Genomic DNA, 24,683 nt, shown 5'->3' with positions numbered 1-24,683 from the left:
TATCCTCAATACCTGGGTTCACATGTGTGTGCATAAAAGTAAGCCCATGACAGATCATCAATTTTAAATACTAATTTTTCTCTTTTAAAAGGGTCACAAATTGTGGCTGTAGACATACCTGCACAAATCATCAGGTACAAATGGATATTTTTAAAAAATATAAGCTGATATCTGTGTAAATCATTCAACAGGTCTGATTTTAAATGTATTGTTTGGAAACGTAGTCAGTGCATAGATAGGATGCTATAGACTCCCAAATAATTTGGGGATAAAACTAAGAAATGTCAGCATCTGAAATGGAAGCTAATGAGAATCACTATAAAAATGATTAAGATTAACCAAGTGCAGTGATCTACCTAATAGATGATTTGTTAATGTGTTACTCATTTGCACATCCACTCAATAGGCATTTAGTGGGTGCCTGCTCTGGACCAAGAGATGAGATGAGCACTAGCGTGATAGAGTTTTCCAAGCCTCTATTTAGGAAGTCAGGTCAGACCTTCAAGGAAAGCTGACTAGAATGATCACTGGAAGGAAATGTCAACATGAAACTGCGCTCTTGACAAAGACTATCTCCTTGACCAGACTCCTGCCAGGTTCCTCCAAGCCATCTTGTCGACCTTGGCCACAAGGCCAAGATGGGCCTCTGTCTCCCAGCCTCTGTGGGAGGGTAGGAGTCTAACTTCAATGCATACCAGTTAACAAACCCAGATGGATTTCACATGAACCAATGCTGTCTTCTTGCCTTTTGTCATTTTTCAGTTCCCTGACTCTACCAAGTCCCTACTTGCCTCCTTCTCTACCCCTCATTCTCCCTTTAAAATGCCCAGTCACCTCTGTATAAATCAAAGTTGAGTCCAGTTTATCTTGGACTCTTTTCCCTATTGCAATAGCATATTACTGATTAAAATCTGTCCTTACCACTTTAACTAGTATCCAGCTTTGTTTGTTTACCATTTATGCTGTTAAAATAACCAATTTCAGAGCTATCTCGTATGGAAAGAAAATGGTTCTTGGCATATAAATTAACCATAGTCAGGTTGCCTGTGAGCACAACTTTTATTTGACCACAGCGTCCAGAAGAAGAGAAAATGTACAAATTCCAAACCTACAGAGGGAACATTTAAATGTACTGAAGGACCGGGGGCCTGCTAGACTGGGAGCTTCTGATCAAGTACAAGCCTGAACAGCACAGTATGGTGGAAATGGCATGGGCATTATTGAAGACAAGGAGACCTGGCTTTCCCCACTTATAAGCTTTTGTGACCCAGAGCCTTAGTTTCCTCATTTGTCAACTGGAAGTCACAGTGCCTGACTAAAACTGCCTGCCTTCTTCATACCAAGGGCTCCTCCAAAGTCATTTTTTCACAGTTAAATCCAAATCTTTAGCATCCTGCAAAGTAGAATCCATTAAGTACATGCATTTAGGCTCCAGGATAATCTCTTATTAACTAATCAATGTTTCAATGGTCAATTAAGTCACACAGGATACTTTTTCTAAAGACAAGTACAATTTATTTCTATGTTATATTTCATATCACAAGCTGAACCACAGAAGCTGCCTGTCAGTACACTACCTTGGGTCCTTTCTCTCTGACCAGACTGCTAGAACATTCTGTACCATGCTGGCTTAAACTCCCCATTTGTATCCTGTTGTGGGTCATGAAACTCTGTGCGAATCTGATAAAATTATAGGCTCTGTTAAGAAGAATGCACATACACATAATAAGCACACAAATTCAGCACACAATTTTGAGGAGTGCAGAGACTCCCTGAAACACATTCTTGGGTTCTGGCCGAAAACCCTGATCTAAACCATTGCCTGCAGAGGGCAACAGGGCAACTGGAGCCCACACTGAGAACTGCATTCGGGAAAGCTGGGGACACTGTAAAACTTGATTAGTTTTTTGAAGGCACTTTTCTTTAGCATCATCATTTCTTCTGGAAACCTAGAGAAGATTCTGGCCCTAGAAGAGCCCTTCACAGAGCCATCTGTGGGCAGTGGCTTCTGAGCACTGACAGGCATGCTGTTGCAACTGAAGGAACGCACTGCCCTCTTCTTATTTTGCACGGACAAATAATTGAACAGGAAGGAGGACAGCTTGTGCTTGGTGACATCCGGGGCCTCTTCTGAAAAGCAGTCGTCGTCAAGTGGGTCCAGCGGGGTTTCAAGATGGCAGCTGTCTTCCTTTCTCACAGGACTGGCTTCCACATGCTGAGGCTGCTTGATGATCTTCCTGGCCTGGGCTGGGTCATATCCGGCCCCATTGACAGACTGAAGGGACATCCCATTGGCCAAGGCTCTGGGTCCCATGGTTTGGCAGATGAGGTTCCCAACCTGAGGGCTAGGTTGGGAAGTACAGTGCTGACTCATGATAAGAGTGGCAGCATCTCGAATGAGATTCCAGTCTCTCAGGATGTCATCTCTGGTGGTGAACTGGGATGTCACAGTGAAACGAATAATCAGTTTGTCCTGGATAGTGGCCGGAATGAGGAAGAGACGACCATCTCTAGCTAATTCCTTTAATACACTTTCTGTGAGACAATTAGGACCCTGTTTGAAAAATACAGAGAAGTGAAATCTATATTACATCCCCAATAAGCATCCCCAGAAGCCCAGCATTTATATTTCCAAGAGGCTAACCAGCCAATTAATTAACCAGCTTATTAATCATAAGCCATAGAAGATGGCATTACCTTTAGACGAAAAACCACCAGGCCAAGGTGCCTCTTGGCAGGAATTTCAAAGAAAGGGTCATTTCTGACCAGAGATTCAAAATATTTTGCCATTTCAGTTCCCTAGAAGTATAAGTAGAGAACAGAGTTTAATAATCAGACAAGGGACAGTTCCGCATAAACTTTCATTCTGCTAAATGGGTTTACACCAGTGACACCTTTGAACTGAAGAGTTCTGAAAGTCTTCTGCCTGAGTTTCTTCTCCATTTGATTTTGTTCATAGTCCAAGCTAGAAAACCTCCAATGGCTCCCTATTACTTGTCACATCAGATTCATCTCAAGAAATCACTTCTGAGGGCTCTTTTTCAACTCGCCCCCAGAACAAGAAGGCATCAATGCAATCTGGCCTCATATCTTGGTTTCACAGCTTTTTGACTGGTTGAGGCAGCAAGCGAGGGCAAAAACCCAACCTATTCTCTGCATTCCCAGCCACGTACCTCGTGTACTAGCTGTATCTGCCCAAAGGAAGACATCCTTGTTTTTACGGTATGTAGAGGCACCATGGGGCTGTCAACAGCTGTGCCCTCACCCTAAGCCTACATCTTTCCCTCACCTCTCAAACCTTTTCAAATCTTATACCTCAAATGCTATTTCATTTCCCCCTCTTTTTTTTTTTATATTACACAGGGTACATATTTTTACATATCCTCCCCACATACGTCACAGAAAACTGAACCAGTTTATCAAGTATAGAATTTCTATTTGAGATGATGGAAGAAGTTCTAGAAATAGTAATGATGGTTGCACACATTGTGTGTGTACTTAATGTTACTGAATTGTACACTTAAAAATGGTTAAAGTGAAATTTTTATGTTAGGTATATTTTACCACAATAAAAAAAATGGAAAGCTTTGTACCATATTAACCTTTCATTGAAGTTTATGTCATTTTTTTTTAAGTTTCCTTTTTTTTTTAACCTAGGATTATTAACCAAACAAAGGCAGGTCTTAACTTTTCTTTCATTTTAAAAAAATTTCTTCAAGCATCCGGAAGGATCTCAATAAAATATTTGCTAAGTAATTGCTATCACCTGGTTCTCATTGAATCACCTGGTTTTCGGACTTGATACTTGATTTCAAGAGAACTCAAAAAATTCAGCTAAGCACATGTTTGACGATGTTGAAGCAAGTTGCTGCAAACCTCATCCAGACCCCTTTCTTTCTGGGAGAGACCACTGTGTAGTCTATTTAAAATGGTCTCCAATCACTGCCCAAGAACTTTTCATTTTCAAGTCCTAAAGCTCTAAGAGAAGGCACCCTTCTAAATGTTTTCTAACTATTTTATACTTTTGCAATTCATGTTCTAATTTCGCCAGGATTCTCCCATCTCCTTCCCCTCCAGGCCAACTTCCACCCACCTGCCCTACCAATTTTGATCTTTCCAAGTAAATGTTTCTTAACTCTACATGAGTACCATTAAGACATCTCAGGTAACAGACCTAGAGTCAGGCTAGGTAAGGACCATGAAGCTGACACTTTTGAGTAAAGAGACCCAGAAGTCATCTTTGTCCAACCTCTTCATTTTCCTAGGAGGGGCTGAGAGAAAGTGACTTCCCCAAGGTACAAGTGGCAGAATGCAGGTCTCCTGGTCACCAAGCACATGCTCCTCCCACCATGCTCTGCTGCTTCCTACAACATAAGCTGTTTGCAACAAGGTAGAAACAGGGGCCAAGGGAAAAGGGAAACCACACAGCATCCCTGCCACCAGAAACCACCTTTATGGACGAATAAAAAAACTGCTGCTCCCAGTGTCCTGAACCACTCTAGGTCAAGGGTGGGCAAACTATAGTCCCAGGCCAAATACAGCATCCCCCAACCTGTTTTTGTAAATAAAGTTTTGCTGAAACATAGCCATGCCCCTTTGTTTATGTATTGTCTATGGTGGCTTTTGGGCTAAAATGGCAGAGTTGAGTAGTTGCAACAGAAATAGTATGGCCTACAAGGCCAAAAATATTTAGTGTCTGTCTTTTACAGAAAAAGTTTACTAATCCCAATTCTAGGTGACAGTAAATGATTGGTGATGATGATGATGATGATGACAATGATCTGTTGTCATTAGAAGAAGGGGGAAATGGAGGAGGAAGGGAGAGAAGGAAGAGGAAGTAGGAGAAGGAGGAGGAAGGGAAGAAAAAAATATTCATCGACTGTTAGCTGAGCATTAGGCCCTGTACTATAAATAAGGTCTGTATATGTATTATCTCATTTAATCATCACCATAAACCACTGAGAGAGGTATTACCATTTCCCATTTTATAAATTAGAAAGCCAAACACAGAAAGTTTAATTGTCTAAGATCACCAAATAGTAGGTAAAACTAAAACACCAAACCCAGATTCCATTTTCTAAAGCATTACTGTATTACAGAGGGATATACAACTTGGTTTTCTATAACCTTCAAGAGCTCACATAGTAGAAGATAGCCCAAAATTGTGAAGAGAGAAGGCCTTCCACTCTTGAGCAGGGCAGTATGGGGCCAGTCTGGGTGACCACCCCAAGCATTGTTGTAAGAATCTAATAAAACACTATAAGGTATTTTTAAAATTTAAGATGCTATGCAAGTCATAATTGTGAGCACAGTCAAGTTGAAGAAATAAAATTAACTCACATCAAACAACTCTGTTTTAGTTCCACCTCTTACTGTTGTGGGACATTGGTAATCTTTGAGCCCAGTTTTGTAAGTGCGCTTGAATAGGTGATCTTAGGAATGACAAGGAAGCAGTGACTGGGACAGATGGAATAGTCAGGAAAGCTCCTGGGAGAAATGGAACCTAAACCATTAATAACATACGGAGGAGAGAGAGCAATCCAGGAGGGCAAAGTGAAGGTGAAGGTGCAGAGGCAGGCTGAGGATACAGCTGAAATGGGTCATTGAGAAGCCTGAGCTAAAATAAAGGCTGATAACCAGGTCCTTGAAAGCCAGGCCTAGGAGTGTGGGGGAGCTGATGGGAATTCAGAGCTTTGACTTGTAAGAGGAGCAACAGGGGAGTTGACCAGCACCTACACATTGAATACCCAGTCCTAAGAGTTTTCCTGATGCCTTGTAACCTCCACCGTCTTCATTCCTCAGCCACTACCTCCAATCATGGGTCTGAGGATTTAGAGTACAAAGTGCCTAACATCCCTCAATATCCTAGGTGACAGTCACTCATTGATAAATGTCCAGTTGACAAATACCTTGACGTTTATTACAAATGTAAAATTACCAACAGTAAGCCAGTCTTTGTTACTGCTTCAAACATCTTATTTGGTTTTGTGTTTACTTAATGAAGACAGAATTCCTAAAGGAAAGGTAGGTGGACAGAGTAATAAAGGACAATGTCTTTGGATTTATCTAATGCCATGGCTTTTACCAATGGCTTTGTCTTACTCATAGGCACTCAGAGAAATGAGAGAAAAACACTGCTGGCCAAAGTTCTCAGTGAAGTCCCACCCCTTTTATGAAGAATATGACAGAGAGACAATGCCTGTCTCACCTCTGGGTCTTGTTTCTAGCGCAATGATTTTTTTGTTGCTGTTGTCGAATTGAGTCAAAATAAATTGTACCAAATAGACTTTCAGTAAATACCTACTGACACGATGCAGAGATGTTTGTTCCAGACTTGGTAGGTCTACCTCTCACAGCCAGAAGAGTCATGTCTCAGGTGTAACCACAATAGGGACTCAAATTTTCAGACTGCTGTGATAATCGGAAAATTCTTAAAAGGATATACTCCTACCGTAGACACACTAGCTGCCCTGTGATTTATTTTCTCTTTCTCTCTCTGCAAACCAGGCACTGGGAGCATCACTCCCAGGTGCTTGATGATAGCAGAAGGAATAATGAGACACTTATTCAAGGGGACAGACAGCAGATAGCCCTTGGTGTCATGTTCTGCTCAGTGTCCCTCTAACTAACAAAGAAATGGCTACCCTAAATAATCAAGTCCCAGGAGTCCAAGAACAGGCTCAGACACCTGAGCCAACACCACAGGTCCTCTGGGCAGAAACCAGCCTTCCTCCCCATGAGGACACATAGCAAGACTACATACATGTCTGACGTGTGCTTGAAGATTCTTCACCCCAAAGGACCGAATCACGAACCAGAGTTTAATAGAGCGAAACCGCCGGCTCAGGGGGATCTGCCAGTGCTAGAACAAAGGAACACAGTGCTCATGGTTAGAGGCAAGGGCACTGCTCCCTCATGCACTCCTCAGCTTTATCATCCCCTGCCTGCCCAGACCTCCAGGGACAGAAAGTGTCACCATGACTCCCAAAGCTGTTGCTAAGGAGAAGCTAAGGCAAATTATCCCAAGGCTGCCCTGTCATGTGACCAAGTCATGGTGAAGGCGGCCAGTAGTTACCCTTGTCCAAGAGCAGGACAAGTGGAAACCAAGCCCATGGCCCTGAACAAAGGAGAAGGCATTTTGCTTCAAACGCTGCTTTAAACATTTCATCTCAGGCTGAAATTCAAGATAGGGGCAATACATGTTTTCTCTAAAAGAACCTAAGTTTCTTGAAGTGCAGAGAATAAAGTTCTATTTCTATTCCCCCCTGTAAAATGTAAAGTATAGTGGTCAAGAGCTGGGATGCAAGAGCCCCACAGACCTGGGTTTCTCCTCCAGCTCTGCCAGTTACTATCTGTGACCTTGGGCATTGCTGCCTCACTGGCTCCTGGTGAGACAGAGAATGGACAGCACTTCCGAAGGCAGGAAAAGAACCAATGCAAAGAGCCTCGCAGGAAGTTGTCAGCAAGTGTTGGCTTTTTAGATGATAAAAACATGAGCTACAAATCACAGCAGGATTTCTGCCTAGGACCAAGATAATCAGTATTTAACCTCTCTGTCTTGTCCTGACTTCATCCTGTGACACCCCTGTGCCCACAAGAGGCATCACTCCAGCTTTCAGATTTGAAATGAACATCCACATCTCGGCCTCTGTTTAACCAAAATTGACCCTTTGTTCCTGGTGACCAATTCAACAGAGCTCAAAGTTCAAGGTTCGGGGGGCACCATAGATCTAAACATTACCAAACCAATTTCAAACTGATTTCGCAGATCTGAAAACAGACCAATGGGTTTGGAAAACAATGGAAGTTAACCTGATGAGTAAGGTGGTTTCTAATGACCTCTTCCTCCGATGGTCAGAAAGTAAATGTCCGAATACTTCACCATAATTTCTGTTGACTAAAAATAAATATTTGTCCCACTGAGTATTTATCTACTCATCCACAGGATTGCCAAATCCTCAAAACTGTACTCACCTTCACCGTTCACCCTTATTTCCTGACCCGGCACGCTCCCTTTGGGGACATTCCCCCTTTGTTGATGGACAAGGTTCTCCTACATCAAATACTAAGCCTTTTGTTTTTTAAGCAAAACATTCTAGTGGTGAGGACTGGCTTGGGGACTCATTCACCAGAAAAGGGCATCAAATCAAAACCTGGACACGGGACAAAATTTCTGTGACAGAGAAAGCAGTCAACTCTACCCCTTGTTAGATGAACACTCTAGGAGAATAATGAATGGATAATAGGAGCCTTCTCTAAAAATATGGTTTCTCAAATTGTTATGGCCAATTGACTGCTTTATCTCACCAGCAAATTAAAATGAGAGGCAGAGGGGCGCCTAGATGTCTCCATTGGTTGAGCATCCAACTTCGGCTCAGGTCATGATCTCCCAGTTCTTGGGTTCGAGACCTGCGTTGGGCTCTGTGCTGACAGAGCTTTGGATTCTGTGTGTCTCCCTCTCTACCTCTCCCCCATTCACGTTCTGTCTCTCAAAAATAAATAAATATTAAAATAATAATAATAATAATTTTTAATGAGAGGCAGAGATTATTTTTTATTTCTTCATACTCTTTCGTATACCTGGTTTTTCCTCTGGCCATTATCCCAAACCCAATCCATGCTGACCCAGCAGGGTGGTTCTAGCTGATATTTTCTGTTAGAGCAGGAAATTTGGACTTACAAAGAATGACATGGATCTTCTTGAACTCGAGACATCCCCAAGCCTCCTCTGTGTCCTTGCAAGGTTTTGCAGGTCTCCCCTGCCAAAGGAAGATAATGCCCCATCCACTAGTGGGAGCTGGATGTCAGAAAATCTAGCCCTAATTTTAGGTGGTGCCAGGGCCTAAGGATGAAGTCCCTAAGTCTTCTCTCCCAGGAAGGTGCTCTGTTTCTGGCTTATCTCAAACATGGCTGGCCTTCAATTTAAAGCTACAGCAACCTGAGTGAAAAGGAGTTTGGGTCAGAACAGCAGTGAAGACTCCCAGGATCACAACAAACAGAAGCTTCAATTTTCTAGGACTTTCTTTGAGACTTGAAAATTAAATCCATACAATTAGAGGTGGGGGAAGGAAAAGGATACAGCAGTACCTTCTGGATGTAGAAATATAAATAATAAGGCTAAGAAATATAAATAACCAGTGCTAAGAAAAGTTTAATTCAATATTTTTATAAGTTATCTGGAAGAGAGAGAGCACCATTAAATCTCCAAACTGATGGGAATGAACCACAGGAACATCTTGAGATACTGGTGTGAACAAACAGACAAAACAAAACAAAAAAAGTAACACGAGATCCAAAGTGGGCCGAGGTAAGATAATACTCTACAATTATGATCCAAATTCACTTATAGGAGGATGGGCACCATTTCACACTCAAGAAAGAAACAACTTAGAATTACCCTTAAAGATACCTGCCCCTTAGGATGCTGGGGGAAAAAAAAAATTTGTTAATTAAAATTTTCTGAAAACCTACCAGACAGGGCAATGGAGATGAAAGAACCATTATTTGTCTATTTTTATCAACTTCTACAGGGTCTGTAAGCTTACTACCTGCAATGGCAATCAACAGTCTCAAAAATCTAAAGGAAGTGTAAACTGGCCTGAAGGAGAATAACCAATAAAAATCAAGAGATGACAGAGCTATTAATTTAGGACTAAATGGGCAAGACATCTCAGCTGCCCAAGGAGACAAGACAGAACCATCTCTTTACAAACTAAATCTCACAGACATCAGGCATTGCTCTCTCCGCCTCACTGCATTAATTCATTTAATCCTCACAACAAGCCTAAGAAGCCAATATTATCATCATCCTCATTTTACAGATAAGGAAACCCAGAGAGAGAAGTTAAGTCATTTGACTAAGGCCACACAAGTTAACAAATGGAGGAACAAGGAGGAATAAGGAGGAACACAGGCCATCACCCTTTAGCACCTAAATGCTTAACCATTTTGCTATAGCAAATCTCTACAGCTTAAGAGTTTTTAGGAATATTAGCCCTACCGTTTATTGAGCATTTGGCACGTTCCCAGTACTGTGTTAAGTGATCTACATGTACATTCCCATTTCAGCCTCATGATACCATATCAAATCCGTGCCAGTGTGCCCTTTTTACAGATGAGGAAGCCACAGCTCAGAGAGGGCCGTTAAGTTTCTCAAAGGCCCACTGCTGGCATGGCATTTCAAACCAAGCTCATCTCTCTCTGCTCTGCTGCCTCCCGTTGGCCACGGATATATAACTGGTTTACATCTCTGTCTTCCCTACAATTAAAGGAAAGGCTTGTCTTCAAACTGAGGAGTAAATCTGAAAAGATTGTTTCCACAAGAGTCAGTACAGGCTGAAACTGTGGGCAGGTTCAAGAGACCGAGCAAGTTGGGATGGCCAGGACTGCTCAGAGGCGTCCAGAAGCTCAAGAAGTTTGGTCCCTGTGCCCCATCACCTCCCATGGAGCCTCCCACCTTTTCTCTGAGGGGACAAGAGATAAAAACGATTTAAGCAAGGATCCTCTTTCCCTACCCAAGGAAACTCTCCACCCTTCCCCGATGCTGGGCAGAAAAGATTATCCAAGATGGAGACAGAAGGGAACTGATCCACTCATGATAGAAAAGACATTTCTGGGAATTAAGGAATGCCACACATACTCAAGAAATGTGCATACTGCCTCAGAGGTTGGTCTCATTTTCTAGGCTTTTTAACAATTTTCTGGGTTTCATTGCATATACTTAGAAACCAAAGGCATACAGCAGTATATTAGGGGATGGGCTCACAGTGTGCTAATTTCAGATAGGAGCCAACATAAAAAAGACCCTCTGGGGCCAGGTGCAGCCAGTTTCCATCTCAGAGGCCACCATTCCTGGCCACTCACCATGAAGTCAGTGGCCATGCCCGAGTTGGCATGCCTGAGGTAGATGGGGTTCACGCTGAAGGTCTGCTGCAGCTTGTACTTGTCCTTGACCCTGTGGGTTTCCAAATGGGATTAGTGGCTGAGGCCTCTGCAGAGGAAGGAAGGCTTGCCCATGGGCTAGAAGCTTGGCTGTCACACTCACCAGAACCCAGTACAGTCAAAGTGCACCATCATCCACTTGGAAGGATTAAAGGTGAAGGAATCGGCATACTCGATGCCCTTCAGAAACCCCCGGAACTCGGGGCACAGGAAGGCAGTGCCTGCGTAGGCAGCATCGATGTGGAGCCACAGCCCCTCACTGGCACCTGGAGAAGCAAATGTCACCCGGCTGGGAGGCAGGACTGGGGGTGGGAGTAGGGGTTGCCACCAGCCAGCTCAAAGGCATCTCTCTCCCTGTGCAGTGGCTGGTGGGCTTCAAAAGAAGAGAAGAAGGGATGGTTCACTATGGCTGGAGGATGTGGAGATGGGAGCAGGGGGGCACATCAATGGGAGTGGAGCCTCCGAAAGGGAAAGTCCACAGAGCCATACCTGGCCTTTCTTTCTAACTGGCCAGAGGGTTGACATCTTCTTGGCATCAACCTAGAAGTTCCTGGCACAGAAACTAACTTCCCACCAGCCCAAATGTTAACGCATCTAACACCAACTTTAGAGAGGGGACGTCTCTCTTTCCTAGTGGATTTCTTGCTTGGGGACTTTAAACAATCTGCTTTGGGTCTCTTCTCTGCCTTTATCTTCTCCTATGGCTTCCCCTAGCCTACCATTTTCCTTTCCTTAGCCTAGAAGAGAAAATATTTCACTGTGCCTCATTTACCCTGGGTTTTGCATATAGTTTACTTTGAGTAGATTTCAGCATACAACTGAGAGGGCAAGAAAACCTGGAGACCTCCCAGTGTTGTCTCCTGACAGGATGCAGGGCAGGGGTCGAGGGGCGGCTCTCTAACCCCTCGCCCACCACTGGGAAAAGCTGTGACCTGACTGCCTAGGAGAAGGCATTTGTGAGCTGTGGTGGCTCTTCTTACTCTCTCTGCAATGACCAAGGAGGATCATTCCACAGAGCTAGTTTTGGGTTCTTGCTCTAGGGAACATTCTGAAGTTCATTACTTGTTTTCCTAGCCAGACAGGGCAGACACTTACAGATGGGGCCGAGCTCTGACAGGCAGTCAAATGCACAGACCCCTGTGGTCCCCAGCGTTGCACACACCTGAAGGAAAATAAAGGAAGTTAACGTGGGAGGGTGGGCTTGTGTGACACATTTGGCCTGAAACAAAGATTCTAACCACAGGTATTCTCTACCCCACCCATCCCACCTCAACAGTATGTATTTCACATTACACTTTACCAAGACCCACAGTGAGAAATATATTTTATAAAGCAATCTAGTACATATATATGTGTGTATTTGAAATAAAAGTCTCACCAAACAATACATACTCTGGCTACAGATAGTCTCTATTCTACTTATTTTTTCTTTTGCGGGTTATGATCCACAGAATTTATTTCCTAACACACCAACAAACAATAACTCATAATTTGTAAAACATTGTATTTGACAACATCTCTGTTTTTCTTTGCAGCAGGTTACTTGCCTGAATTCTGCCCATACTCCTTCCTCACCTCCAGGTTCTAAAATTCTAAGCTTAGAACACATTCTGACTTACAAAGACAGGCACCAAGCCCCTCTCCTTGTCCTCTTTGATGGCTTTCTGAAGAGCTTCCCCTCGGAGTGAGAAGTTGTCATCCACAGGCAGAAATTTCATCTTCACAAGAGAAATCAAACCAGCTTTTTCTACTGATGAGTGAGCCTAGGACCATGGACACCTGTTAGCAGTGTCATCCTGGGATGAGCAGCCCCCTGTCCCCCCGCCAAAAAACATACTGCTGAAGCCAGACTAAAGAAATCAAAACTAACATTTGTGTGTCTTCCCCTTCGGTTCCTGGAGATTACCTCCAAGGCCTTCACTGCCCTGAGCTCCAGCATACTCATGTCTAGAAAAAAATTACTCAAGAGCTAAAACTCCAGAAGCCAAGCCCTAACCCCAAGGTTTGGCCTGTATTGGGCAACTCACCTGGTCAGAGGCATAGGCAATGAGCCGGGCGTTCAGGGAGGACTCGTCTGCCCCAGGTTCAGAAGCTTTCATTTCTAGGATTTTGTTCTTCCTTGCTGCCAGCAAGGCAATCAAGGTGGACTCACTGACTGTGCTCTGTAGTGGAAAAAGGATTACCAGTGGCAGCCTCTCCTTGAGTTCTCTAGGCATATTCCCCAGGCTTCTAGGTGTGGTGTGGTGGTGGTGGTGGTGGGGGGTGTGTGTGTGTGTGTGTGTGTGTGTGTGTGTGTGTGTGTGATAGCCATTCCTAAGAAGGGGCTCCTGCCAAAGGGGCTGTCCTTCCTCCTGACTCTCAGGCCTATTCCACATTCTCCCTTCACAACACCTTGTGCACTCCTGGGACACCTCCCTCTCCTCTCATTTTCTAGGGAGGTAATGAAAGCACATTTTCACCTAATACCAACCTCTTTATTCAGAGGCCACAGAGACCAACAGGAGAATGTTCGGCCTCAGCTAGGTACAAATTTGCTTACAGATATGTTTGCTCCCCACTTAAAACTTGCTGAACATAAAGAACTTTCAGTTTCTTAGGAATGGCAACAGTTTGTTTCTAAAGGCATAATCCAGAGAGAGAGGTCCTGGCCTATGTGAGAGGCTAGTCACTTCAGCCTTGATTCTGTTGCCAATGGCTCTCGTGACCTTGGGTTAACATTGCCTCTCTGGAAGATTCTTTTCCATTTATAAAATGGAAAGCATCCCTCTGGCTGCCTCCCAGAGTGGGAGGATTGATCATCCAAATGAGGGTTGAATAAGATTTCATTCTGGCCACACAATTATGAGAATCCTGTGGGCCCCCTCAGCAACCTTACAGAAATCTTGGTTTCTCATCATTCACTCAGTCTTTGGTGCCTTTGCTTCTTGAAATCTTGAGGTGACCGACATCTGATAGCTCCTTGTTAAAAAGCCTGGCAGACAGTGTCATGGGGAGTGGTAGAGATCAGATCCCATTAGATATTCAGTAACTGGAAATTACTCTGCAACAAGGAAGTCAGCAGAATAGTAATACTAATAATAATGCCACCTTCCGTCTACATTGCTATTCGTAGTTTACAAAGCTTTCTGTGGTCCCTTCGGCTCCTCATAAAACCTCTCTGAGGTTATTGTGACTCCTGTCTACAGATGAGGATAGCAATGCTCAGAGATGTTACAGGACAGAATCAAGTTCACACTTGATGAATACAGGAGAAAGCAGAGTTTGTATTTAGACAGGCGGGGGGTCAAATCCTCACTCTTCTACTTATCAGCTGAGCAAGTGGGACAAGTTTTTAATCTCTCTGAGTTTCAGGGCTCTTATCTCAAAAATTCGCGATGATAGTATTTACCTATGGAGTTCTTGAGATAATTAAATGAAAAGCAAGATCGTGTACAGCAGACATTTAGCATGTCTCCCAGATAGAATACCTGAAGCTGTAACTATTTTTGCAAACAATACAGAAGGTCCACAACATGCAGTAATTTGTCTTCCTTGTGAGGATTTTAATCTTGCTGCAAGACTGGAGAGAGAGAGGGAGTCACTTAGCTAGCAAATGAGCCCAGCAACCTTTCTGGTTCTCAGCTCAGGGCACCATGGCTGGTTTTATTTTAAAGAAGAGCTCATTGAATGTCCATATCCACTCTGTGAGGAAAACATTATTGTTATTATTATTAATTATTATTATCATCTCTATCTTATAGAATATAAAAGCAGGAAAATTACATACTACAGTGGAATTTAAGAATCTGAGAATTCTCGGGGCATCTGGGTGGCTCAGTCGTTTCAGTGTCTGACTCTTGATTTTAGCTCAGGTCATGACCTCATGGTTCGTGAGTTCAAGCCCTGCATCGGGCTCTGCATTGATATTGTGGTACCTGCCTGGGATTCTCTCTCTCCCTCTCCCTCTGACCCTCCCCTGCTCATGTTCTCTGTCAGTCAATCTCTCTCTCTCTCTCTCTCTCTCTCTCTCTCTCTCTCTCAAAATAAATAAACATTAAAAAATAGCTTTAAAGAAAAAAGAATCTGAGGGTTCTTAAAGGTCTCAGAACCAAGCCCTCCTGAATATCCAAGGTTTATAGATGCAAAAGAACCTAGCAATGTGCACAGTCTGTGGGAGGCACTCAGCAAGCTCCATTATGCTGATTGCTCTTGACAAAAAAAGAAATATTTGAGGAACTATCATCGACAGATATCCAAATGATAGGGTTATATGATAAGATAAATCGATTTATGTCATTAATTTTTCTTACTACCAAGGGTCTCCTGGACCCAGGAGGGAGGGAAAGAAGTTTCTACTTGCCTTTTTTTTTTTTATTTTGTCCATTGGCCATAAGATGTTAAATAAGACAAGGAAGGGGAGTTGTCAGTTCATAAACTAGGAAACCTGAATCAAGCAATACTGGAAATGTGGTAATGTGTTGATTTCTCAATCTTTTTCAAAGGAAAATGAAAGGAAGTGTGGAGGCGGCAGCAGTGTTAGTGGCGGAGGTGGCAGCCATGACAGTGGTGGCATCAGTGATACTGGCGGCAATCAGGACAGTGATGATGGTAAAGGCAAGAGCGGTGGCAGCGATAGTAGGGCAGTAGATGACATAGGGGAACCTCCATGGAGAACAGGAGAATTGCCTGGGCAAGGGTTCAGCTGATCTTTCACTACTCAGCCCTCAAGCTGGGAGGAGCTTTGCCAATGGAGGCACCTGCAAGACGCCGCCTCCCTGACTGCCAGGTTGGTGATGCAGGAAGTGCTCTGGGAGTCCCAGCATTTTTGCCAGCCAGTCCATGACGTTCATCTCCAGCTCCGTGCATGCAGGGCTGGAAGCCTGAAAGAGGGAAAGCAACTTCATCCAGACAGCTCCAGGACACCAAATGCAACTCCACACCGGCCCCAGAAACACATCTGTCTCTGCCCTGGCCCTCCCCGGGTCCCTGCACTACCAGTGAGAACCTGACCTATCTTCCCCCTGGAGAAGGGGTCAATGTCAGTCCCTGGGCCCCATTCCCACCTCATCCTTTACCAAACCAAAAAGGGAAGAGAATGTAGGGCTTTGGATTGATGCCACCCTCAGTGAAGTGGAGTCTTTTCTAACTCCAAAGCTCTATGGAGAAACAGCCCTAAAAATGATTGCTTCCATTTGGCCTCCCTAGTCTCCCAAATATCCAGCCAAGCGGCTTTCTGAAGGCCAGGGACAAGTTTTAGGACTAAGAAAGAAAGCACTCCTTCCTGGAAAAGACATCAACACTCCCCCCTCACTCCTCTCAGCCTTCCCTCCCCACAACACACCCTTCAGGCTTAAAATATAAAGCTGTTCTAGGAGGCTTCTGGCATAGTTTAAAGCTGTTTGGTGCTTAGGGGGTTATTAAGGGAAGTCTGAGGCTATATCCCTCACCCCTCAAAGACAAGAACACAGGGAAAGTTGTACCCACAGGCACCAAAGTGCTTAGTTAGGATCACAAACCGTGGGAATAACCGGATCTCGGTCCAAATCTCATCTCTGCCTCTATGAGCTGTGTGAGCTTGGGGAGATAAGTTACTTAAGCCTCAATTTCTTCATCTACAAAATGGGTCACTATTCATGATTCCACAGGGTTAAAGGATAAGATGAGGTAATTTATATAGAGCTTAAGACCAAAGAATGTAGCCATTGTTAACATTTAACTCGGAACCCACTTCAGAGATCAGGACAAAACATGTCTGCCTCAGGATGTCACTTTCTGCCAGTTGCCACTGGTTAGAGCTACTGCCATCGTTACTCACCCAGGTGAATCCCAAGCAGTTGATGGCATCGGCCAGCATGTCTCCCAGCAGTGATGGCCACGAGGTAAGAGCCGGGTAGTAGGCGTGCATGTGGGGGCTCTGCCAGTGTACCACCTGGAGGCAGAGCACATACATGTGTGGCACCAGGAGGCTCATCTGGGAGGCTTTCCTCTACCAGACACCCTCTCTGGAAAGGGGAAGCACCCACTCTAGAGATGGGCTGACACTTTTAAGACAGTCCAGTAAATGACACAACTCCGTAAAAATAAAACAGACTCATGGTGTTCTTGCCACCCATATTCCTCATAGTCTAAGCTGCTTCCTCAGTGGAGCATTTGTGCAAAGACCAGAAGGGAGTATGCAAAATGAAAACAGGTATAGTAATTAGGGTTGTGGATTCTGGATAGTGTGCACATTAGTCTCCAGTGCTTGTCCCCCATGCCACCCTGCCCGGTAATAAAGAGGAAGAGGAGACTATGAGCTCCAGAAGAATAGGCTACCTGCCTCATCCAGTTTCTTGTGAAAAAAAAAACAAAAAAACAAAAAAAAAAAAACACCCTTTGTTCTATGGACGCTGAGCTCCCTGGGCACACAGCTCCTGCAGAGGATCAGGATGCAGAGATTCAAAGCTGTCCTTAGCTTCCCAGTGGGGATGGTGAAAGGAGACAAAAGGGCAGGGGAAGTGCCAGCCCAAGGGCATGGGACCCCCACCTCCAAGTTAACCCCTGAGCCCACAATCAGGTCGAAGAACCAGATGGAAGCAGGAGCCAGGTGGAAAGACAGGGCCCCACATTAGACTCATTGATTATCTAATCTGACTTCATCTCCCTGTTTTATGAACATGCCCTTTTCATTTCATGTTTTTGAGCAATACTGTGTCCCCTGACAGGAAGACACTTCCCCTACTGACAGAACCTTCCAAAACCTATTAATTCTTCGAAAGGTACTGAATACCCATTTCCTCCACAAACCCTTCCCCAGTTTCCCAGCCCCCTTTGATCCTTTCCCTGAACCCATGGAACATTCTCATTCTAGATAGATGTTCCACCCTACTGAGAACTCATTAGTCAACATCTTAGTGTATCATCGAGCTATTTGGTATGCACAAATTCTTTTTATCCCTCACTAGCAAGGGTAGTGTCCTAGACAGTGCAGGTGGTAGGAGAAGCATACGATTAAAGTCCAAGGACACAGGTTTCAGTCTTTCCGTAGTCCCTAACCAGCTGTGTGAGTTTGTAGGTTTATTGTGAAGCTAAGGAGCTTAAGCTCCATGGCCCCATGTTTGCATGGGTCTTTTCCAAGAACCACACTTAATTTTATTTTCTTACAGGGGATCTCAAAATTTATATGTGATTCAGACCCCATAAAAACAAGATAGTCCTCTACACCTTTCTTGACCTCAGTTTCTCATCATAAAATAAATCTTGTTTCCTGGGGCTATCATGTGGATTGGTCTAGGAAGGAATTTGCCAAATGAAAAGCACTAATGTTCATGGTAAGTCAGTCATACGGTAATAGACACATCATTTATCCTGACTTGACTCAGATAATCAGACCTCTTCCTCCGATTTTTGCCAGACAAAATGTGTTCTACCTAACAATATCTCCCCCTTTCCATGCTTTATCTTGTTTAATCCTCACAAAACCCCTATGAGGTAAATTCTACCATCACCCCTGTTTTACAGATGAGAATGAGGGCTGGCTAGTGCGAAGCAGCATCCACATGATCACACCCACCTCACAGACACAGATAACTGTGCCAAGACAGAAATCCAAGGCTGTCTAACCCCACAGCCCAAGCTCCTAAGCAGGATGGTGTCCTGCCTTCTCCCACTGTGCTGCTTTCTCTCCCATATGAAGAGAAGAGGTTTTCCTTTCTTTCTTTTTTTTTTTTTTTTAATGTTTATTTACTTATTTTGAGAGAGAGCACACAAGCATGCGCTCAAGCTGTGAAGGAGCAGAGAGAGAGGGAGAGACAGAGAGAATCCCTAGCAGGCTCCATGCTGTTGGCACAGAGCCCAACACAGGGCTCAAACCCACAAACCGTGAGATCCTGACCTGAGCGAAAATCAGGAGTTGGACGCTTAACCAACCGAGCCACCCAGGCGCCCCTAGTAGAGGAAGTTTTTCTAAAGCAGAAGGACAGTTATTGTTTGTGTCGCGGCATGGAGAGAAAAATCAATCCAGTCTTCAACGAGGGGCTGGTCAGAATGAGAAAGCAAAGGGCCAACTGCTTTCACGCCATCTCTCAGAGGCTGGTACTGCCTGTGAGATTAGATGGAAGACGGGGCCCTCATTATCAGTGTCCTTAGTGACGGTATTTTGGAAACCCCAGAGAAGGGCTTCCATCCCCTCGCCCTATCAAAAGCCAATTATCTGTCCTTGCAAGATAAATATGATAAGATAGGCTAGAGGAACACTTATCAAAAACAGGCAGACCTCTGGGTCCAGAAGTGAGTCTCTTTGACCACACACCCCCAGCAACTGCTGGAATTGCAATCAAACAAATCAGCTCACTTCCGCCTCTTCTGACAGTTGCTCTCAGTCTCACTACGAAACTACAGTTGGCCCCTCAGGAGATTACACTTTACAGAATGAAATCCATGAGATAATCTTATCGGGGAGCTAGCTTCCTTGGTAAAGCTTTACGATAGGGAAATTTTCAAAAGATGCTTATGAAATAGGCTGAGTGGTCAGACAGAGCTGTGTATTTGGCTTTGTACAAACTTGCCAACCAATACGTTTGTAGACACTTATTCTGAGTTTAAATAATTTAGCATCCCTGCCTCCAGGCACATTTCTGTCACATCTAAATCTCTTAGAGGATGATGGTTGTAAATCTCAAGTCAGCCTCAGAAAGTCTCTAGACACATGTGGTTCAGGGGCCCCTGGGTGGGTCAGTCTGTTAAACGTACAACTTCGGGTCAGGTCATGATCTCATGGTTCGTTGAGTTTGAGCCCCACACCAGGTTCTATGCTGACAGTCCAGAGCCAGGCCACTTCAGATCCTCTGTCTCCCAATCTCTTTGCCCCTCCTCCTGCACTCTCTCTTTCTCCCTCTCAAAAATAAACAAACATGAAAGGAAGGAAGGAAGGAAGGAAGGAAGGAAGGAAGGAAGGAAGGAAGAGACAAGACACGTGTGGTTCAGGACATCAGTGTCCCCAGCAGGCAGAGTGAGGACAGCCGCTTGTTGGGGTGCTGCTGAAAGGCAGTGCCTGGGTGCGCAGGCTCAGGCTGGAGCACTCTGTCACACACTAGTAGGGATACTAGTACAGGAGAAAGAGCAGAGCTTTTGGACTACGACTGCCCTCGGCTAAAATCTTGGATCTGCCAGCCACGAATTCTGTAACTTTGAGAAAACAATGAATATCCCTGAGCCTCAGTTTCCTCATTTCTAAAACAGGGATTGTAGGATCACTGTGGGATAAAACAGGCTAGGCTGTAATGGGGCTCATCCAGTGTCTGGCATGTGGCACGGAGCTCAGTATAGGCAGCCCTTCTGTGGGAGGGGGACTGGTACACCTTAACACAAGCACCTTGGCACGGCTCCTCGCCCCTGGTGGCCAGGGATGGCTCACAACCCACAGAGGCGGGCTCCAGCTCAAGCACCAGCCAGCCTCTGTCTGTTTCCTGGCCCTGCCAGTGCTGTCACCAGCCTGTGCTCTTTGTCACTGGAAAGCTCCTTCCTACTCTTGAAAAGCACCTCAATCACGAGATCCCCCTTGGTAGGGAACGACACGGTTCCAGCCTCACTCAGCATCCTGGGCCTCCCTCCCTGACAGGGTGCCCTCTGAAGGTGTATTCTGGGCCTCCTTCCCTCCCTTCAGTGAGTCACAGCATTCTGTAGGAGAGTCCCTGGCTCTCCCAGCTGGGGCTTCAGGGACTGTCTCCAGCCTCCTCTCTCTGTCATGCTATCCACATCAGCCTTTCCCCTCAGACCCAATTTTCATTCTCATCTCATCCGATTAGATTTCCACACATCTGTCAGGCCAGGCCCTGGGGTGTCAGCCTCCTACCCAGCATACAGGTCAGCCCTCGCATCAGAAACCTAATTTCGGTCACAGTCCTGGCCCTCTACAGCCCACAGGTCAGGCTTGTATGTTGGTGTACAAGGGGCAGGCATCCCAGGCTTATCCAAGGCAGGCCTCTCTTCAGGCCTACTCCCCCCCCCCCCCCCCGCCCCCGCCACCTCCTCTGCTCTAAAACCCAGAATCATCTTTGTGGCGACTATATCTCACCCCAGGCATGATGATTCGCTCAATATCCCCAAAGATGCTGTCCCAGCTGTCAGGTTCCTCGGGAGCACTGTCAGGCAGCTGGGCTCGCAAGTAACCAGGACGCACGTCTGGAGTCACCCGCCGCTCCCGCACGGTGCTCAGGTACTGGCAGATGTAATCCACCATCTCTTTTCCTACAAGGGGGGAGTAGAAACCAGCCTCATGTCCCCCGACTGGGCCCGGCCAATTCATGCCTGACCCCCTTGGCTCACAGCCAACAGACTTGGTGAAGACGGAGATGGGTTCATGGGCTGATGGGGAGAGGGTCTGATCCCCAGCATCAGCCTTGTCTTCAGAATTTAAGAAAATAAGTGAGGGTGGGGCGCCTGGCTGGCTCAGTCAGCACAGTGTGTGACTTCTGATCTTGGGGTGGTGGGTTCAAGCCCCACATCAGGTGTGGAGATTACTTAAAATAATAATTTTTAAAAAGAGTGAAAAAATAAGTAAGGGGATGAATGAATGGTGGTGGGAGTGTGTGAGTGAACAAATGAAGAAGACGGAAAATCTTGAAGTGTAAAACTCTAGCACTGAAGTAAAATATTTCTTTTTCCTCCCTCTTCCATTATCTATACCAATCTTGATTGTCTCTCCTACCTTTCTTTTCTTCTCAAAAACAGAACATCTAATTAATTCACTACCTTGCAGGTTTAGTAGAAACTCTGTGGCTCTTTCTATCCAAAAATTGTTACACACACACACACACACACACACACACACACACACACACCCTAAATTCCTATGCCATGTTCTGATCCAAGCTGAAAAATCTGCTTGCTCACTATTCCCATTGGACCAGTAATTCCTCACTTTTGGACTCATGGGCTTCTTTGAGAATCTGATGAAAACGGTGAGCTTGCACACACAAAAAATATGGTATATAATTTCTGTGGTTCAGGGAATCCTGAAAGTACAACCACACCCAGACTGAGAACGGGGCACTAGCCTGAAGTCTTGGGGAAATGCAAAACCATGTCTTAATCACTCAACTTCTCTCCCTCTGTTTGCACCAATACCTCAATGCCTGGGGCATTTCTTAGATACTCAAAAAAAAAAAAAAATTGTCAAACATATGAACAAATAAATAAGGAAGAAAAAGAGTCAACTCAAATACTCTGGAGCCACTGTAAATTATTTCCTTTTTCTCCCAGACAGTGCCTCTGTCTCTTGCTCTAAGTCTCTCTCTCTCTCTCTGCTTCTCTCCCTTTCTGTGTCTGTCTCCCTCCCTCTGTCTCTCTCAATATCTAAAATTCCTCCTTAGTACTCCTTAAGCTTTTCTCTCCCTGAAAAAAATAAAACAGAGAAAAGGAGAGGGATCCCTATTTCTTGTCTCTGCACCAGCTCTGCAAAAATTCTCATGTGCAGGACCAGCTCCAGAAAAAACTGTGAAGGAGACAAAGTGGGATTTCGACACCCTCCTCTCTTCCCTTTGTGCTCTCCTCCAAACCTCCCACAGCTGATGCCTCTTGTGACTGTAGTGGCACCCCAGCAGAGCTCTGAGAGCACTAGACCTTGCCCGCCACTTGTCCAGGGGCGGGCAGAGATGTATTTGTGTTCTCTGCACAGGATACATGTCTACGGGAACCTGCTGATGACTTTTGGGAATGGATGGAGTAAGCCAGCGCGGGCAGACAGGTAGAGGCTGAGGTGAGTTACGTCTGGGTGGAGGAGAGAGAGGAAAAGTTGCATTTCACATGGGACAACAGCTTACAGCAAACACATTTTAGACGATATAACCTACCAGCGGGGATGAGGACAGAAAAAGCTACGGAGAGAAAAATGGTTAGCAGCTGTCCACTGCTCCCCTTAGCCAGCCACGCCTGAAAACGGGTTAACCATGGCTTCCTTCTCACCACACAAGGGCTCCAGACAGAGTAGCTGCTCACTAAACATTTTGGAAATGAGGGACTACATGAAAGAACAGTGCTGACACATCCACGCAGAGAGAAACGAATATAAAGAAAGGCTTTTGCAGCGACGACAGAATATTGGGGGAAATTTTTGTTGCCACTGCAGAATATGAATTCTTTTCCCCTTTTGCGGATCAGGAATCCGAACCCTGTGTCTGTGGGACCCTGGACCAGAAAAGCGCGACACACGGGAGAGTGGACGGAGAGGAGACCAGGCGTGTGAGGGGCAGGGGGAAAGCCAGGTTGAGAAAAGTTTTAATTTCCCATCCTGCATTCTTTCCTCAGGAAAAAGCTGCGCGGAAGCCAGCTCGCAGAGGGCAAGTCTGATGCTCCAGTCAAATGACACCCCCAAAACCTAAGGGCGGACCACCAGCACCAGCTGCTGCACGGCATCAGGGTGCCCGTCGCTCACCTCTCTGCCTGTACTCCTCGGGCTCCATCGTGTCCCTCGGGCTGCGGGCCGGCCGCGACTCCTTCTCACAGACAGACACGGAGGAGGTGGAGGATGGGCTCCTGGGCAGCCAGTGTGGGCCCTTTATTTAAAGTGTTCTTTCTTCCACCTTGGCTCCACCCTTCAGAGGCCCTTCCTCTAGCCCTGATTAACTCCACCCCTCCTCCCCCCAGGGCTGGTCAAGAGATCCAGGATAAAAGGCGCTTCTAGATTAAACAGGCCACTTAGCAACCCAGGCCCTCGCGTCAGTCCCCGTCAGTTCTTTCCGCCCCTCCATTCCGACCACAGAGCCCCCGCCTGGGACACAGCACAGCAACAAAGCCGAGGGGAGGCAGAATAAGCCGCACAAGTTATCCGTTATTCCTCCCGCTACTGCTTCTCTGTCAGCAGCGGGCAGGGAGGAACCGGCACCCCTCAGAAAGGCCGGCCGGCCGGCCGCAGGGCGCTTGGGGACACGCAGATATATATTATCATCTCACGCGATGGGCTTTTAAAATTGCCACATAACACACTTACCGTTGCAGATGAGAAAACACAGAGAGGCAAAAAGAAAAGAAATGGAAGCCTCACCCAGACTTCATGGCTTTTAGCACTTGACAGGGTGCGTGCATCTGCACGTGTGTGTGTGAAAGGGCAGGCCGCCTCTGCCGCGAGGAGAACAGCGCCTCTCTCCGAGCTTACTTCTGAGGGAAAAGTGATCAGAATGACCCTCTGGTTTCTCTTCAGATAGCATAAATCTTTTGCCATTTCCTAAAGATTTCTGTGGAGAGGTAAAGATTGAAAGGTGATCAAATGCTGCGAAATTGCCACATAGGGGCGCCTGTCAGTTAAGCGTCGGACCTCGGCTGGGGTCGTGATCTCACGGTTCTGTGAGTTGGTGAGTTCCAGTCCGGCGTTGGGCTCTGTGCCGACAGCTCAGTCTGGAGCCTGCCTGCTTCGGATTCTGTGTCTCCCTCTGTCTCTGCCCCTCCCCCGCTCATGTTTCTCTCTCTCTCTCTCTCTCTCTCAAAAAATGAATAAACATTAAAAAAAAATTGCCAAATAGAATAGACTTGTTTTGTTTTGTTTTGTTTCCTGTCTTCATCTTTCTTGTCCTCTCGATGGTATTAGACAGATACTACTTCCTTGTCCTTGAGGCGCACAGTCTCTCTGGGCTTCCAGGAAATGGCTTGTCCTGCTCTCCCATCTACCTCTGTGCTGTCTGTCCCCTCCAATCAGGCTGTGGACGTTGGCACGCATACAGGTTTAAAGCTCGCATCAAATTTATACCATGAGGCCCTCCCAGTTTCTGAGCTCCAAAATCTTTTATCCA

General features: G+C 45.5%; 1 protein-coding gene and 1 non-coding gene across 5 annotated transcripts; one reads left to right on the top strand and one right to left on the bottom strand.

Moving 5' to 3' along the window:
• Window positions 1-1,040: 1,040 nt before the first annotated feature.
• On the bottom strand, window positions 1,041-24,326 carry HDC (histidine decarboxylase). 4 transcript variants are annotated; one of them, XM_060618550.3, is made up of 12 exons: window positions 23,884-24,326; window positions 20,975-21,147; window positions 16,736-16,849; window positions 15,678-15,800; window positions 12,969-13,103; window positions 12,561-12,704; window positions 12,037-12,103; window positions 11,045-11,207; window positions 10,864-10,954; window positions 6,764-6,862; window positions 2,698-2,799; window positions 1,041-2,554 (listed from the first exon to the last, which is right to left on the bottom strand). In XM_060618550.3, exons 1-12 carry the CDS (start codon window positions 24,116-24,118, stop codon window positions 1,811-1,813), a joined length of 2,190 nt encoding a protein of 729 aa, XP_060474533.2. In that variant the 5' UTR covers window positions 24,119-24,326; the 3' UTR covers window positions 1,041-1,810. The 4 variants fall into 4 exon arrangements, with proteins under 4 accessions (XP_060474533.2, XP_060474535.1, XP_060474534.2 ...); XM_060618552.3 differs by lacking the exon at window positions 23,884-24,326 and adding an exon at window positions 23,333-23,823; XM_060618551.3 differs by lacking the exon at window positions 6,764-6,862.
• On the top strand, window positions 24,078-24,193 carry LOC132670470 (U5 spliceosomal RNA). The gene has a single exon (XR_009606708.1). It is a non-coding gene; the product is annotated as a U5 spliceosomal RNA (small nuclear RNA).
• Window positions 24,327-24,683: the final 357 nt, after the last annotated feature.

Source organism: Panthera onca, chromosome B3 (assembly GCF_046562875.1).
Source record: "Panthera onca isolate mPanOnc1 chromosome B3, mPanOnc1 haplotype 2, whole genome shotgun sequence".
Classification (NCBI taxonomy): domain Eukaryota; kingdom Metazoa; phylum Chordata; class Mammalia; order Carnivora; family Felidae; genus Panthera; species Panthera onca.
The sequence above is the reverse complement of the archived record's forward strand: the minus strand, read 5'-3'. Positions and strand labels throughout refer to the sequence as shown.